Below are 15,160 nucleotides of genomic sequence, written 5' to 3' on the forward strand. Positions count from 1 at the left end.
CCATGTCTGTGGTAACCCGTTTTCAGCAGCAGCATTAAACAAACATGTCAGTATGGTGGCCCATAGGTCCATTTCATACTTATAGAGGTCCACTGGTACCCCATCGGGGCCCGGGGCTTTACTGCCCTTGCTTTTTCTAAGTCCCTCGTATACCTCATTCAAGCTAATATTTAACTGCATTTTCTGCCAATTCGATTTATTTTCTTTGGTTGTATCTAAAATTAACCCATCAGAGTTAAAAATCCTAGAAAAATTAGCTACCCAGGCTCTACAGCTTACATGGGAGCTTATTTCGGGAATATTTTCATTCTTTAAAAAAGGACAATTAATTGTTTCCCAAAATAACTTGTGATTTTTAGTAGATGCCGCCATATCCAGATTGGACCATGCCTCGTCTTGTAGCTCTTTTTTCCGCCTGTCTAACGAGGTCCTATAGTTTTGACGCTCTTCCCTAATTTTTCCTATATCTCTGGGCTTGATATCTAGGGCGGTTTTTAGTTTAGTTAATGCCAAGGCACAGTTTTTGTCAAACCAGACCTCCTTGGTTTTTCTTGGCCTCCTGCTCCTAGTGGTCAATAGGCCCTCGATTACCACATTTATTTTTACAAAGTTAGCAAGGAGACTAGCCGGAATCACCTCAATGCCTAAACACTAGCTTATTTCTGCAGCACATTTATAATGAACATTCATCATAAGTTGGTCGGGTTAGTGTTGGCACATTTAATTCTCTTACCATTCGGTCTTTCGGCTGAGGTCCCTTGAATATGTCTCCCATCGGTATAGGTTTTACGGCCCCAACCGTGTAGTGTGAGTGAGATGCTGTTATGGTCACTCACAGTTTGCTCAATCACCCATAAATTAGAGTAGACCGAGCCACAGGACACGAGGACATGATCAATGTTAGTGTGGGCATCCCTCCCTTAAATGATGGACATTCCCTGTTATCACTATTTTTTGTGCAATCCAGCAACTCCAAATCCATTTTCGCAACTAGATTGTTTAATGCATTTCCAAAAACGGTATGCGGAAAATGATTGTAAGGAGTGCCGTCTCTACTATCCTGCTCGCCTAGATGACCGCAAATTCCTTTTAGTGCATGTTTACAGGCTTGTATGTTAAAATCCCCTGCCCAGACGATAACTGGTGGGTCTCTGGATTGTAATAAAGTTCTTTCTATTTCCCTCCCTATGTCTTGTATTATCGGTTTCTGGTTAACTCCCAAAATGGTATTATAAAAATTTGTTATAACCAGGTCCCTACCTTTTCCATGTTCTAGACCCAATATCTGTGCGTACGGGACAACCTCGGAGCAACTCCCAAATTTAAACTCAGTGAGCTTGGTTGATACCAAGGTTAAAAGCCCACCCTTTGCCCTACCAGCTACGGATGTTACTGCAGCTATATGATATGATGTATACCCCTCCACATGAATTTGGTCTCTAATCCATGTCTCCTAGAGACAAATTATATCCTACCCTTGATTAATAAAGCTCTTCCAGAACAGGGTAGTAAGTTTTCCAGTAATTCCCGCAATATTCCATGTGGTGATGTTAAGACCTTCATCGTTAGTATAATATGGAATAATGTGGGGTTGGACTATTGCTAGGCTGTCTATTGAACTGACATCTGTAGCTGGAGTTGTGTCACGTTGGGCTATCATTACAGATGTATGCATGCCACCTCTCACTACTCCTTGATCAATATCCACGTCCTCTTTATTTAATCCGGCCACCTCAGGGTCAGTTTCAGATCTAAACAGAAATTCCTTAAAGGGGGCTGTATGTCCCTGAAGGGCCTTTCCCATACCATCAGTTTTTTCAATATCTATAAGCAAGAATTCAGGTTGATCGCTAAGTCAATCTATCTCTTCTATCGGGTCGAATACCTGAAATCTGTTATAGATGGGAATTAGAAAGTTGTCTCTGAACTTAGGTGTGGTAGTAGAGTTATGGGTTACGTTATGGTAGTTAACTCTGGGATTCGTGCTTTTTGTTGATTGCCTGACTGGCCCCTATAAAAATAATCTAGCGGGAGTAAAGTAGTATTATATTCCCAGTTAGAGGGTAGTGGCGCATTCATAATTGAGGCCCTGGCCCATTCTGATGTTCTGAAATTGATAACAATACAATTGCCGTCAATTTCTTTTTTGCTGGGACCCAACCAGCCCACTCTCCGAACCATTATTATCTGATTCGCCCCGTACATAGGGAAGCCACAATTTCGAGAGAGCCAGTGTAATGTCTTGTTTTTGAGCGTTGCTTGATTTTCAAATTGGGTGGGCTTTAATTTTGGAACATTAGCAAGAATCGCTATGTATGCACTGCTTTCAGGGGGTAGATTTATAACCGCGGGAATTAAAATATATGTTTTTTGCATAGGGACTGCCTTGCTTAAATTAGTAAGTTCCGGGCTAACTTTCTTAGGCTTTTCTGCAGTGACTTTTTGCCCTGTATTTACAGTACGGCCATTAGGTGCAGCATTTTCCGGGTTGTTGACTGGACCAGTTGGTGTGGTGCGATTATTTACTCTCGGTCCACCATTAGCCAGTTTATTCAGGGGTTTTACTTTAGGGACAATTTCCTGAGCTGGTTTTCAAGCATGTCTGAGTGGGCTATGCCTAGCCGTTCTAGATTTCCTACCTTGTCTACTAGAACCTTTAATCTTTCCACTATCAGTAAAGTAAGTGACTTTACTAACTGCTCAATTTGAGTCATAAGGTCTGCTACAATTAGGGATGGTGTTTCCTGTTGGGTGTTGCACCTATCTTCATTGGGCTGCAAGTCAGAACTATTTTGTGTCTTGCTCCTATCACCCTGTTGTTTCAGAAAGAGGGGTACTATTTTCTTCTGTCTACCCTTTGGTTTTCCCGGCGTCGTAGAATCCAGCCCCCTTCACGCTGCCACAAGGTCCTCGGCAGCAAACAGTGCTTTATGCGCCTCCTAGCGCTGGATGATGAGGGGGGCGGCGTCCTAAGTTCGAGGCTGCTGGGTGATGTAGTCCTGACCGGAGGAGCCAAGCCCGGCCAGTCAGGAGGCAGTAGGAGCAGAATGCTCGGCGGAGCTAAGCCCGGCCGCCACACAGGAGCAGGAAGCTGTTTAAACGCCTCAGCGGAGCTAGGTGAGCTCGGCCGGCGTAGAATCCCCCTTCATGCTGCCACAGAAATAAGATCAGAGCATGACAAAGACCTACAAGACCTGCTGCTGACCGCGGCAGTAAAATTGGTCCTGGCCAATTGGAAAGACACATCTAAGACCTCATACAAGGGCTGGGTCACCTCAGAGGCGCAGATAACATCGCCCTACAGAACTCACCCTGGAGGCCAGCAACCAGGGGATGTGGAAGTCACTTGATACGTACCTAGACTCTTACGAACCCCCATGAAACCACCCCGGTCCCCCTACCCCGGGCAGTGGGGAGAGAGGGTTGGACTCAGGCTCGGTTCTAGAGGGTGGGCCAGGTGGGCCAGGCCCACCCAAACATGAGCGTGGCCCACCCAAACATGAGCCTGGCCCACCCATGGGCGTCAGATTGGCAAGGCGAGCCCAGGGCCTGTGGCTTGTTGTGAGCCTTCCCCCCCCACCCCTTCCCATCAGTGTTCGGGCTGGCTCTCCGGATCGGAACTCGAGAGGCTGCTGTAGCCTCTGCACAGCCCAGTACAGATTTTTGAGGCCCATTGTCACATATAGAATGACAATGGGCTAAACCCAGCAGGCACAGCATGTGGTGGGAGCTTCGGCCCTGGCCTTAGGGTATGACAGTGAGGCCTCACCACGGGAGATGCTGCTACTGGGGGCCACAGTTTTCACTCCCCTTTGAACAGGAAGTGATGGGGGCAATAAACAGTGTTCTGCTCCATCCCTCCCAGTGCTTTATTTGTAAAAAATTAAGTCCTGGTGCTCAATATTTTTCTTAGGAGGCTGCAGCCACTTCTTCCATTCGCCGCCCAGCTATATTCCAGGCACCACTCAATTGTACCATTGCCGCAACCACTGTTTACATGGACAATGCGAAAGCAGTTAAAATCTGGCCTGTGCCTGTGCTTCGCAGCCTAACTCACTCAGTTCAAAAGGATGCCAGCCCCCGGATACAATTATTTAATGGTGGGCGCAGACACGCTATATTAAGCAGGCCAGGTGATTAATAGATTAGAGAGCAGAGCACAATTATTTAGTGATTGCCCAGGGCTGTGACAAAAAGGCATGATGGCATCACTAGGATGATAAACAATACACATTCATCATGCCTAAACAAGGGAGGGCAGTCTGTGGAGGCGTGCCATGCAGTCGCCCAGCTATTTATATTTATTTTGAACCAGACGAAGGTGTATAATGATTTGTAAAGATGTATACTCAACTCCCATCCACATAGGAGTCAGCAGAAGATTAACAGTGGGTGCTGTGAGACATGCTGGCTCACTCTGATACTGGTGTAATACATGCAGAGCAAGAAAGTTTGGCGCACATAACATTTGTGTCCGCTACGTACATTCAACTATCTTTACATAGATAGGTGCATAAAACATGCAAAAATATAAAAATGATATTTGTGACGTCCTTTTGTTTTCCATTTTATGTTTTACTAGGCGCTTTCTCTACCAACCAAGAGCTAAAAGGTGCAATATGTGAGCACACATAATTTGCACTCAGCTCCCAAGCGCTACCAAAACTGTTTTGCACCTATTTGTATTCTATCACCAGAGGCAGGTAACTGGAATGTACATTTGTTAACTTCGGCAAGAGAATCCTGTAAGGTACGAAGGCACACTTGTGAAAACCAGGGTGGGTATCCTTTCACTCACTATACCTTTGCTATGATATCATGCCAAACATGGCCACTGACTGCAGCGACAAGACAGCAGGAACATGTAGTTTCACATAGCTTGAATATCGGGAATCTTCTCCCAGCAGGCACTTGGGAGGAATCACTTCTTTACACTGTGGACTGGAGGGCAGATGGATGGGGGAGAGAAGAGGCGCTTCACATAGGACAGGTAAAAGTGGGCCCTGTACAGATTGCCCAGGGCAGGAAGGAGTGTCACACACAGGACAGAGAAACCGCATTCACCGCAGTACCCACAAAAGCGTGACAGGCAGCCAGCCAGCGCTGGGTTAGGTGCCAGGCTGGAGGGGCTGGAAGGGAAAGGGGCACACATGGGAAGCACGAGGGGGCCAGGCACTCGCACTTACATACAGCCAGGTCAGTTGGTGCCAGCTGACAGCCAGGAGCAGGTACAGGTCCAGCTCTGGCGAGTATCCACCACCTGCTCCTGGAAACTTCTGGTAGACAAGGCGCTAGTACTGAGACGCACGCAGCAGCTGGTATCAGGGTGATGGTGAAACCGCTGGAGTGCCAATACTGAGGCACAGGCAGCTTCTGGTACCAGGGTGATGCTGAGCTTGCTTAGTGAGAAGAATACATGTGTAGTCCTGGCCCTGTGAATTAAGTGCCAGTGCTGAGCACCAAAAACTACTAGCACAAATTAAGCACTGCAGTCCCTCCGCGCAGTGGATGGTTGGCCCGACTCCAATTCACACTGGCCAGGCAAGGCATCCTCACTGCTCTACCAACCTGCCATCTCAAACTCAGAATTTAACCAGAAACCAACCCCGCCTTACCGGTCTCTTTGAGATGAGGCACTTAAGTTAGAGGCTTTGTCAGCAGATGCCCTTGGCAGCGAGTTTCCTGGGCCCTAGTGCCACCACAGTGCAGCTTTTAAATTACCTCAGTCAAAGGAGGCCCGCCACAGAAACAGTTACAGTTTTTCTGAGAGACCAAATGTTTGATCATGTACTCCTTCCTTGGAAAAACCAGCGAAACTGAAAATGTTTACGCCATAGTTTATTTGTTCAGACAGCACAGTCATTAACTGCTGCCTGCTAGGGTGTATGGATATAACCAGGGCCACTGGTATTATGCAGTATTGGAGGGCCAAGTTATGTAGCAGGGTTGCGTAAATTATACTGCAAGAAAAGGAAAATTATGCAGTGTAATGCTGCAAATGTAATGATAGTATTACTTCAATATTTTCTCAATTGTACAATTTGGTGTCTGGGAATTGGTTGCACATCATTAGTACCAGTTTAACACTCAAATATTGAAATAAGCAATAGAAAGGTGACCAGTCCAGATTTGCAAAGGGCCTTCTACTGCGCAGTCACTCGTGCACTTGCGGTTTAGATAACTTTTGAACTGTTTGAGCTGGGAACAGGCCTTTTTTGTTAAAACTGCGGATTATGTGGCAAATGCGACAAATCTATCTGCAAAAAATGCTGCAGCTACACAATCACATAATTCCAGTAGGCATTTATATAACCTGCAGACTTCCTTCTGGATAGTTCCAACCCAACTATTCCTCTTTCTGAGAAAAATGGATCATTGTATTAAAAACACCTGCTGAGTAGAGTGCTAGAGAATGGCAAACAACTTCAGTTGAATGCACTATGTAACAACTCAAATTGTATGCACCTTTCCTTTTCTGCCTCTTTCAGCTTCGCTCTGCCTTTTGGCTCTGTTCCACCAATGTCTGTAGCTCACTTTATTTGTCCTCACTGAGCGCACCACTGTCCTTTTATCACAACATCAACACATAGTGCTTAATTTCTGTGGATCGTTGGTAGCAATTGGCACAAGCACTCATTTTAACATGAAATGTTTACCAGCATAAGAGAGAGAAAGGCAGAAAATGAGGGGAACATAGTCATAGGAAACTACTGATAAAGGAAGAAAGGAGAGCCAAACAAGACTTGTGCACTAGTACCAAAGCCTGTCATGCCCTTTCTTTTTTTTGTTTAAACCTATGGAAAATGGCATGGGAGAGCGCCGTGTCAAACCTCAAGTTGGAAAAGGCATGGAATACAAATCAATCATTTGCGGCCTTCAAAAAAGAGACCAACGCGGCAGCAAAGAAAATATCATGGGCAATAGACAAAGCTGCTACAGCGAAGAAAAAGCATGGTTGGACTGTGCTGGCCACGTACGGGAAATTGGAGCCGCAACCATATTTAGTTAATCATATATCCCCAGCAGCCCAAAAAATACTTCTAAAATTACGGCTGGGAACCTCCATATTAAAAGATCAGACACCGGCATGGAAACAAACATGGCCGACACCTGTTTGTTGACTATGTGGGCAAATGGAAGAAACTATGATGCACATACTGTGCATTTGTCCGGCTTTGACAAACTTGAGACGTTATTATTTACTCCACGTATTCCGACTTTCCCAAATTAGATCATGCCGCCTGGCCGTTGTGCTAGCTCTGAACAGTTACCAACTGCAGATAGCCTGCAGGGCCGCTAGATTTTGTCAAAAGGCACTTCAGTTAATAGTGAACACTGAGAACAAGGATTCCAAAGGTCTGAATTCGACTGTGTGAATGTGCAATCAATCAGTTATATCCGCAAATACATCATGCACACAGATATTACAGAAAGTTTTCTTTTTTAATGATTCGTCTGCTTGTTCATTATAGTTTTAAATCACGTGTTTTTTCTTTTTTATGTCATCAATATTGTAAAGGTTTTAATTAACTACATACAATAAAATTTTTACTTACTTACTTACTTGTTTATTTAATTAGCAGTCAGGTCATGAGTGCACAAAGACTGTTTGGTCGGCCCTCTTGGGCTGCCCAAACTAGTCATGCCCACTCTGCCCTTCTCCACACAGGCTGCATTGGCTGCAATGCAGCCTGCTTGGAGAACAAGGCCACCACATAAGCCCCTGGATGGCCGCGGCCCGACCAATCACAACGCTGCTTGCAGCGTTGTGATTGGCTTTGGGGAGGGAGCTTGGCTGCCTGCTTCCTGTTCCTGCTGGAGGCAGAAGAGCAGGAGCCAAGATGACGTGGGACCCAGCCGGCGGAAAGGTAAGCTACAATTTAAAAAAATTAATATTATTAAATTAATGCTCTTTCCACGTGAGCCTGCCCTGTGTGAACCCCCTGCACCCTCACCCTTCCCCTGAGAGTCATGCTGACCGCGACTGCCGAAGTGGTCCACCCAAATGCACCCTTGGCCCTCCCAAATAAAAATTCCTGGAGCCGGGCCTGGTTGGAATGCTGCTGACATGGATACTAATCTTGCCACAAGCTAACCAGTGGGGTAACGGATTTGTCAAGCGGCTATAGGTCCATTTAGTCTCATTGCAACAGAACCTCTCTTGTATCCTCTCTTTCACCCCTTTCTTTCTGCTTCTTTCTTTCCATCATCCTTTGCCTAATTTTCCTTCTAGTCAAGTCAGAAGGGTCTAGCTGAACATATCTCAAAGCACCTGTAAACACTGCACTACAAACTACGTTTAGCTAACCTTGTAACAGAAATGCTAATATATCTGCTTATAAAAAATGAATAAAATACTTTGAAATTAAAAAAACAAGCTGAGTCAAATGAGCCACCCGTGTTTTTAGCAGAATTTAACACTGTGAGCATGAGCAACACTACTATAACATCTGGCAAGCGAATAACATACCAGCCTAAACGTTTTATTTTTCATGATCAAGCACAAAAGACGAGATCGCATCTGCAGTAAGTTTTTTAAGGTTTAAAGCCAAAAAAAATCATACACGTGAACCTTGAACTGTTTACTCACAATTAAAGTAATGGTTCTGTGCAAATACTCTTTAAAATAGTACATATGTCATTGTGACATTGACAATCGTTTTTGTAATCACAACTGTAGCGTGTTTATACTTTTTCATAACCACTGCCATGCCTCCCACACAGCGCCAAGAAACCGTAGGTGTACGTGCGCTTTATAAGTTTCATTTTTCATTTCATTTCACACACTGAGTGAGGGCGTCTTCCTGCACTAGAGCCTGTCAATAGCGACTCTTCTTGCTGTTCTCCAGCTCCTATTTAGGAAGAAGCTGCACCCGCCCCTAGGAAATCTACCTGAAAGAAGAGTACGGGTGGATGAGGAACTTGCCGGCCGCTTTAATACGCCACCTCTCACGATAGACGGCCGCACGGCTACGATACAAGACTATCGTGGCCTTCCCCACCACTGGCAGGAACATCTGCGGCGGAATGTGCCAGAAGCCCAGGGCCGCCATCAAGCGCGTCTCTTCCTCCCGCGCCTCCTGCTCGGCGGCTGTCACCATGCCCCTGAACCATGGCACGTCCAGGATCCGAGTCGTTTCCCTCCTTTTGACTGGCCTCACAGTCTTTTTGCCACCGGGAAGTGTGCGCCCGGGCGGTTTTTTGCGTGTAGTGGGTATTGGGCGTCCATGGAACGAAGTGCCCCCAGCGTATGCTGTCCCCCCATGTAGTGCCGTGTGCGTAGAGTCAGCGGTGCCAGCAACAATTGGTACATGTCGTGCCGCGTGCGTAGAGTCTGCGGTGCCAGCAACAATAGGTACATGTAGTGCCGTGTGTGTAGAGTCTGCGGTGCCAGCAACAATAGGTACATGTCGTGCCGTGTGCGTAGAGTCTGCGGTGCCAGCAACAATAGGTACATGTTGTGCCGTGTGCGTAGAGTCTGCGGTGCCAGCAACAATAGGTACATGTTGTGCCGTGTTCGTAGAGTCTGCGGTGCCAGCAACAATAGGTACATGTTGTGCCGTGTGCGTAGAGTCTGCGGTGCCAGCAACAAAAGCTACATGATGCTGTTGATGCCCGGGGGGCCTGCCTTCCTCTCTCGCGTCCCCAGGTTCTTTGCTCATCGCGAGTTTCCTGGAGCGATTGACTCCAGCCAGCACCACTTTCGTAAGAGCGAAGGATCACTGTCTGTGTTCCACAAACGGAAACTATTTAACCGCAACCGTTCGGGATCCAAAGAATGTTCAGAAATAGGGTCGTTGCGCAGCAGCAAAAACGGTTGTTTACCAATAGAGGCGGCGAGTGAATGCTTTTTATAACAAAGCCTAATTAAAAACATAGTAAAACATATAGGCTGCATAAGTCAACAAGTAGAATTCATCCGAGTTAAAATAAAGCGATTGATGTGGAAGAAGGCTCAATATTAACATTTATTATATCAGTGAACTTAGAGGGCAAACAGTGCAATCATACTGATAGCGCATAACGAGTCATAATAACAATGGCGGCTGGTGACAAATGAAAGTGGTGTGGGCGTTAAACTCGGGCATGACTTTTGTAGCAAGCGAGGCGAGCAAACTTAATGAACAAACATGGTGTCCAGGAATGTAACAATATTGCTATATTATGAAAACTCACAAAATAAAATAGAAACACGTGAAAAGAGAATTAAATGACATGAATTAATAATAAATAAAATAAGAAGGAATGTCACATGGAATTTACCACAGCACCAAACCGTGTAAACCACTCATGGGGTTAAGGTGGGAGCACTGCAGTATAGCAGTGTTGTAGCACATTCAATAGGATAAGGGATCGGATCGTAAATGGGGGGGGTGGGGGGGGGGGGGGGGGGGGGTGTTAGATCTCAGTTATGGTTGTCCTATACTACACAGCTGGGGGAAGGGAGGCTAGTTTACCGACACTGCCTTAAGGCTCACATCTTTCTTTCTGTGCAAAGGTGAGCAGCTGATGACACTTTCTCCCACCTAGAGTTCAGTGCAGACTGCAGAGCTCTGCTCCTGCTGGAATAAACTCGTGCAGGCAGAGGCATGAAGCTGAATTTAATGCCCAGATTTCAGCAGGGCCCTTCTCTCTACCTCCTTTATGTGCCCAGTATCAAACATGGCATGAGCGCTACTCAGTGGAAGGATCACATACCCCCTGTGCCCAAACTCTAACCCTCGCACTCAATCCTACAACCCTGTATCATTATTAATCAAAAGCCCTATTTCTACAAAAGCCGATTCTCCAGCAGAGGGAATTCACATGCCATTATTTTACCCTGACATTTTGCTTCCGTGCACAACTGACAAGGCCTGGTGAGTTAGGGTGGGGGACGGGGGTTGTGCGATGGTCTTATGGGGCTGAGGTCCCTTACATGGATGCGGAGCTGAGATTTACTTGCAGTGCAGAGCTGGCCTAGGGCTGGTGTTTCTCAAAGGCAGCAAGTACTGGGTCCAAGTCAGCCACCATTCTGATGTGGTTCTCTCTGCAGCAGCCCTGTGGCCTTGCTTCAGGTAGAAGTGACTGGCCCTGCCCCATTACTTCGGCACCACCACTTGACCGCCATCTCTAACCCCTTAATGGAACTGAAGGATTGCAACAATTAGGAGCGCATCTACATTAATATTGCTAGAGAGCCGAACTTTCTCATTTAAAGATAAAACATCGCCTGAATCTGTATGAGACAGCAACCTCGAAGTTTGTTAACCAGAAAGCCATATATCCAAAGAGAAACCATGATGAAACTAACAGAGTCAGTCATTTTTAAGAAATACCACCCAACTCTTTCTGAATTGCTTATATTAAAAACGTAAAAAGAACAATTGATGGACAGAATGCAGAACAATGTCATATATTCACCTCAGTACAGAGATCTGGGTCTAAATCCATCGTTTTTTTGCTCACCATGCCATTCCAGTTTAGACACAGCCATATGCAAATCAGTCTTGATACTGCGCCCAATGGGAACAGTCCAGCCCGAACTGCCAGGCCAGGTCCTCCCTGGACTGGAAACAAGCATCCTAGGATCGGTTTCAGGCTTTCAGCCCTCATCATCCAGGATAGCTTGACTCCAGTGGCATGGAGAGCACGGAACATACATTTGGGCATACCTGTCCCACTCGGGGTGACAAATGCAAAAAGAACAATTGTTGGACAGAATACAGAACAATGCCATACATTCACCACAGTACAGAGATCTGGGCCTGAATCCACCTTTTTTTTGCTCACCATGCCATTCCAGTTTGGACCCAGCCATATGCAAATCAGTCTTGACCCTGCGGCCAATGGGAACAGTCAAGCCCGAACTGCCAGGCCAGGTCCTCCCTGGACTGGAAACAAGCATCCTAGGACCAGTTTCGGGCTTTCAGCCCAATCAGCCAGGATAGTGTAGCGTTCTAATCTAGGACCCTGATCAATACTGTGACCTTATGCCCCTATACGGCTATAAATCCATTTATTCCCTATATTGGCATAACCGTTCAAGTGCAATATTCAGAAACTCGTCTCTGGCCTCACACGAACAGAGCCACATTTCAGAATAGCTTTCTCTGCCACTTCCTTTGCAACCAATTAGTGCAATGACATAGCAGAAGTTACTATCTAAGATTCCTAGATTAACACTCCGAGTTCTTCAACAAGATAAAAACTCAGCAACCTGGAAATCCCCGCTTGCTATGTTTTGATTAGTAATAGAACTCTAATGAGAACTGATAGACGATCACTTCCTAGTGACATCTTTATTGACGTCTTATGTCCAAAAACTTACGTCAAACAAGGCACCTTTCAGGTATAAATATTACCAACGTTGCCTTAAGCAAACGCTGTCTCGCTGCTGCTGAAGTTGCTGTTATGCTGATGATACCATAGCTGCTATCGCTACTGCTATCGCTGCTAACTAGCGAAAAATGGTGTGGTGAACTTAGGAGCTGAACAGTCCCCCTGCAAGAGCCCAGCAGATGCAAGCTGCCCGCGGACGCTGCCCCTCCTCGACGCGCTGAGAGAGACGCTGTCTTTTCTCCGGCAGAGAAATCCAGCTCCGGCGTTTCCGGCCTACCCTTGCGGGTAACTGGGATATCGACCCCCTGAAGGAGATACCAGACCACCATCATTCTATTCCAGAGGTATGGTGTTGACTAAACCCTTAGAGAGAATTCTTGAAGCAAACCTTGGCAAAACCAACTTAAACTTAAAGCTACTTACTTACTCCCCTCCCAAGTATTAGGCTTAGGTCAGGTACACTGGAGTAGGCGTAGTTAGAAGCACCAGTTGAGTATTTTAGTCTAATGTATATATGAATGTATATATGTTTTATTCATTTTAAACCATTGTATGGCTAAGAAACCATATCAATGCTTTTACAGTATTATTTCGCAATACGTATATTACTGTACGTACTTTTTATAATAACAAGTCTTGCAATTATGGCAATTCATTTCTCTTGTACGAGAAGAAAGACTGTTCAACAAATGTTACCTTTTATTGAAAACGCCCGTCTCTCTATTCTCTACATATTGTGAAAGTAAACTGCACAACCACTGACTGAGTAAAATAATTGTCTATTGTTCACACGACCCTAGAGATTGACTCTTGATCTGAGGAGCAAAGTTGTCATGTTGCACGGTTGTTGGAAAACTGAATCCCTTCTTGGCTGTGCCAGGGAAGCTGATCACTTCCTATTCAGTCAAGAAAGTTTCCAATGACCTCTGAGCTTGTTGGTAACAACCCCAATTAAGTTTAGCATAGTCAGTGGAGGCCTGGAAGATCCGCACTTCTACGTCGATACTACTGTTTATGTTATTCCATTGCGCAGGGCCTATTGGGAAAATAGGAACTACACTACATGGCGCCCAAACGTTTGGTAAGGCGATAAACTAACGCAAGACGTTAGAGTAACTCAGTCGTGCATATTTCACACAGACCCCTTCCTCCCGTAAATACTCCAATAGACGTCTGGAGTGGGTGAAACGTTAAAATCCGCCCGAACTCAGTTAGAAGAGATTCCTATGTAAAGCTCTGGTTTATTCAACGTTGAAGGATACAGTGTTCCAAAATATTGTGCACCTAATCTTTGTCTCCTTGGAGACCTACTCTGCAAAACCTGCATTTATACAATGCCAGGAGAAAACGGAACCACTGGGGCCGCAGCAGATGCGACTCAGCAGGGTCCCGACGGGACTACTGAACCGGATGCAATAATCATCCCGGTACATTTAAGAAAATCTATAACGTTAAAACTTATAGAAAACGGACTGACACCACAAGGTGGTACAGTAATTTTCGTGATAGAGGCACACGAATATCGGCAGACAGAGGTATTCTATTCATGGATAAACTTTCCAGCGGCAAACGCTAGAACAAAAGAGTTTCACTATTATAAAATAGAGAAACTACCGGATGAGTACGCTTCTTTCGAGGAGACTGAAATCCCACTAAAATTCCAAGAGCACCTGCTCTGGTTTAATGGCGCCCTAAAACATAATGATCATATTACCAGGCTCGGTCCACTAGGTAGACCAGGAGCAACGTGGCCGGTTCTAGCCAGCTACACACCACACCCGGACATTGCAAAAATGTCAAAAGAAGAGCTGTTAATACAGCTAAAAACATTAGTTAAAATACATAGGCAATTAGTCCAATATGTAATGCGGACTGCAACAGTCCAACCAGCTGTTAATGTACCACAGCTGACCCCTCATCAGGGGAACACTAATAAAATTACACCACAGAACATACAGTCATGTCTTGGTAAAACACCCGTAAAACGGGAACAAATTCCTTTCTGGTTAGCACAAAAAATCACTCAAATAGAGGCAGTATTTCCGGATACTACCCCTATCGAGAAACATAGAATCTTGACCATCTGCCTTCCTATGGGAATCGCACCACACGTGGAGGACTGTGACACTTGGGGTACAGTCTTTGCTTCCATTTACACAAAAACACATGGTGTTCCGTCTATGGCGGTAATACCAGATGTACTAAGACAGATTCAAAATGAATACGGTCCAGAACCCGCTTTAACTCTTGGTATGAAATTACTGAAAGACTTCAAGCAGGTCTCGGCTATATTATTAGCCAATATAAAGGGAGAAGCAGCATCTGTGGCGATCCGCCAGAAGTTGAAGGAAACAGATATAACAGATCAGCCAATTGAGCTTGCCAGAATCATAGAAAAATGCTATGAAGAATTAGGTAGAGACAGCTTGGGTGGGAAACCAGTAAAGCCCCAACTGCTCGAAAATCCTGAAAAATTATTTATTAAAAATAATTCAAACACTCCTAAAAAGAGCTGGGAAGGAAATAAACAATCCACTCCCAAAGAAAAAGTTTTCCAGTCCAGAGGAAGGTCTCCTCGACGGAGGGAAAGAACTCCGACTCGAGAACACCAGTCTCCCCAGAGGGAGCCCTCTGAGAAAAGATATAACCTTAGAAATAGGGATAATTTGAAAAAACCTGATAGATATCAAAGTATTGATACACGTCCCTCTCAATCTTTTTCGCAGAAATCGGAAAGAAGAGGACGGTCAGAGCACACCAAGTCCAAAGACAAGGAACCTGCTCAGAGAAAAAAATTTCAATTTCCAAAAAAGAAGGTAGCCAGTATTAGAGTAATCAA

General features: G+C 45.3%; 1 protein-coding gene across 1 annotated transcript in view; it reads right to left on the reverse strand.

The window, feature by feature from the left end:
* Positions 1-9,662, reverse strand: part of LOC147708069 (potassium/sodium hyperpolarization-activated cyclic nucleotide-gated channel 1-like) — a 1,702,968-nt gene extending 1,693,306 nt beyond the window's left edge. The window contains exons 1-2 of the mRNA XM_086925297.1: positions 9,354-9,662; positions 8,893-9,275 (exon numbers count right to left, since the gene is read on the reverse strand). Coding sequence (XP_086781423.1) covers positions 8,893-9,275; positions 9,354-9,662 — 692 coding nt within the window. The remainder of the gene's footprint in view (positions 1-8,892; positions 9,276-9,353) is intronic.
* Positions 9,663-15,160: the final 5,498 nt, after the last annotated feature.

This window comes from Lissotriton vulgaris, chromosome 6, assembly GCF_964263255.1.
Source record: "Lissotriton vulgaris chromosome 6, aLisVul1.2, whole genome shotgun sequence".
NCBI lineage: Eukaryota > Metazoa > Chordata > Amphibia > Caudata > Salamandridae > Lissotriton > Lissotriton vulgaris.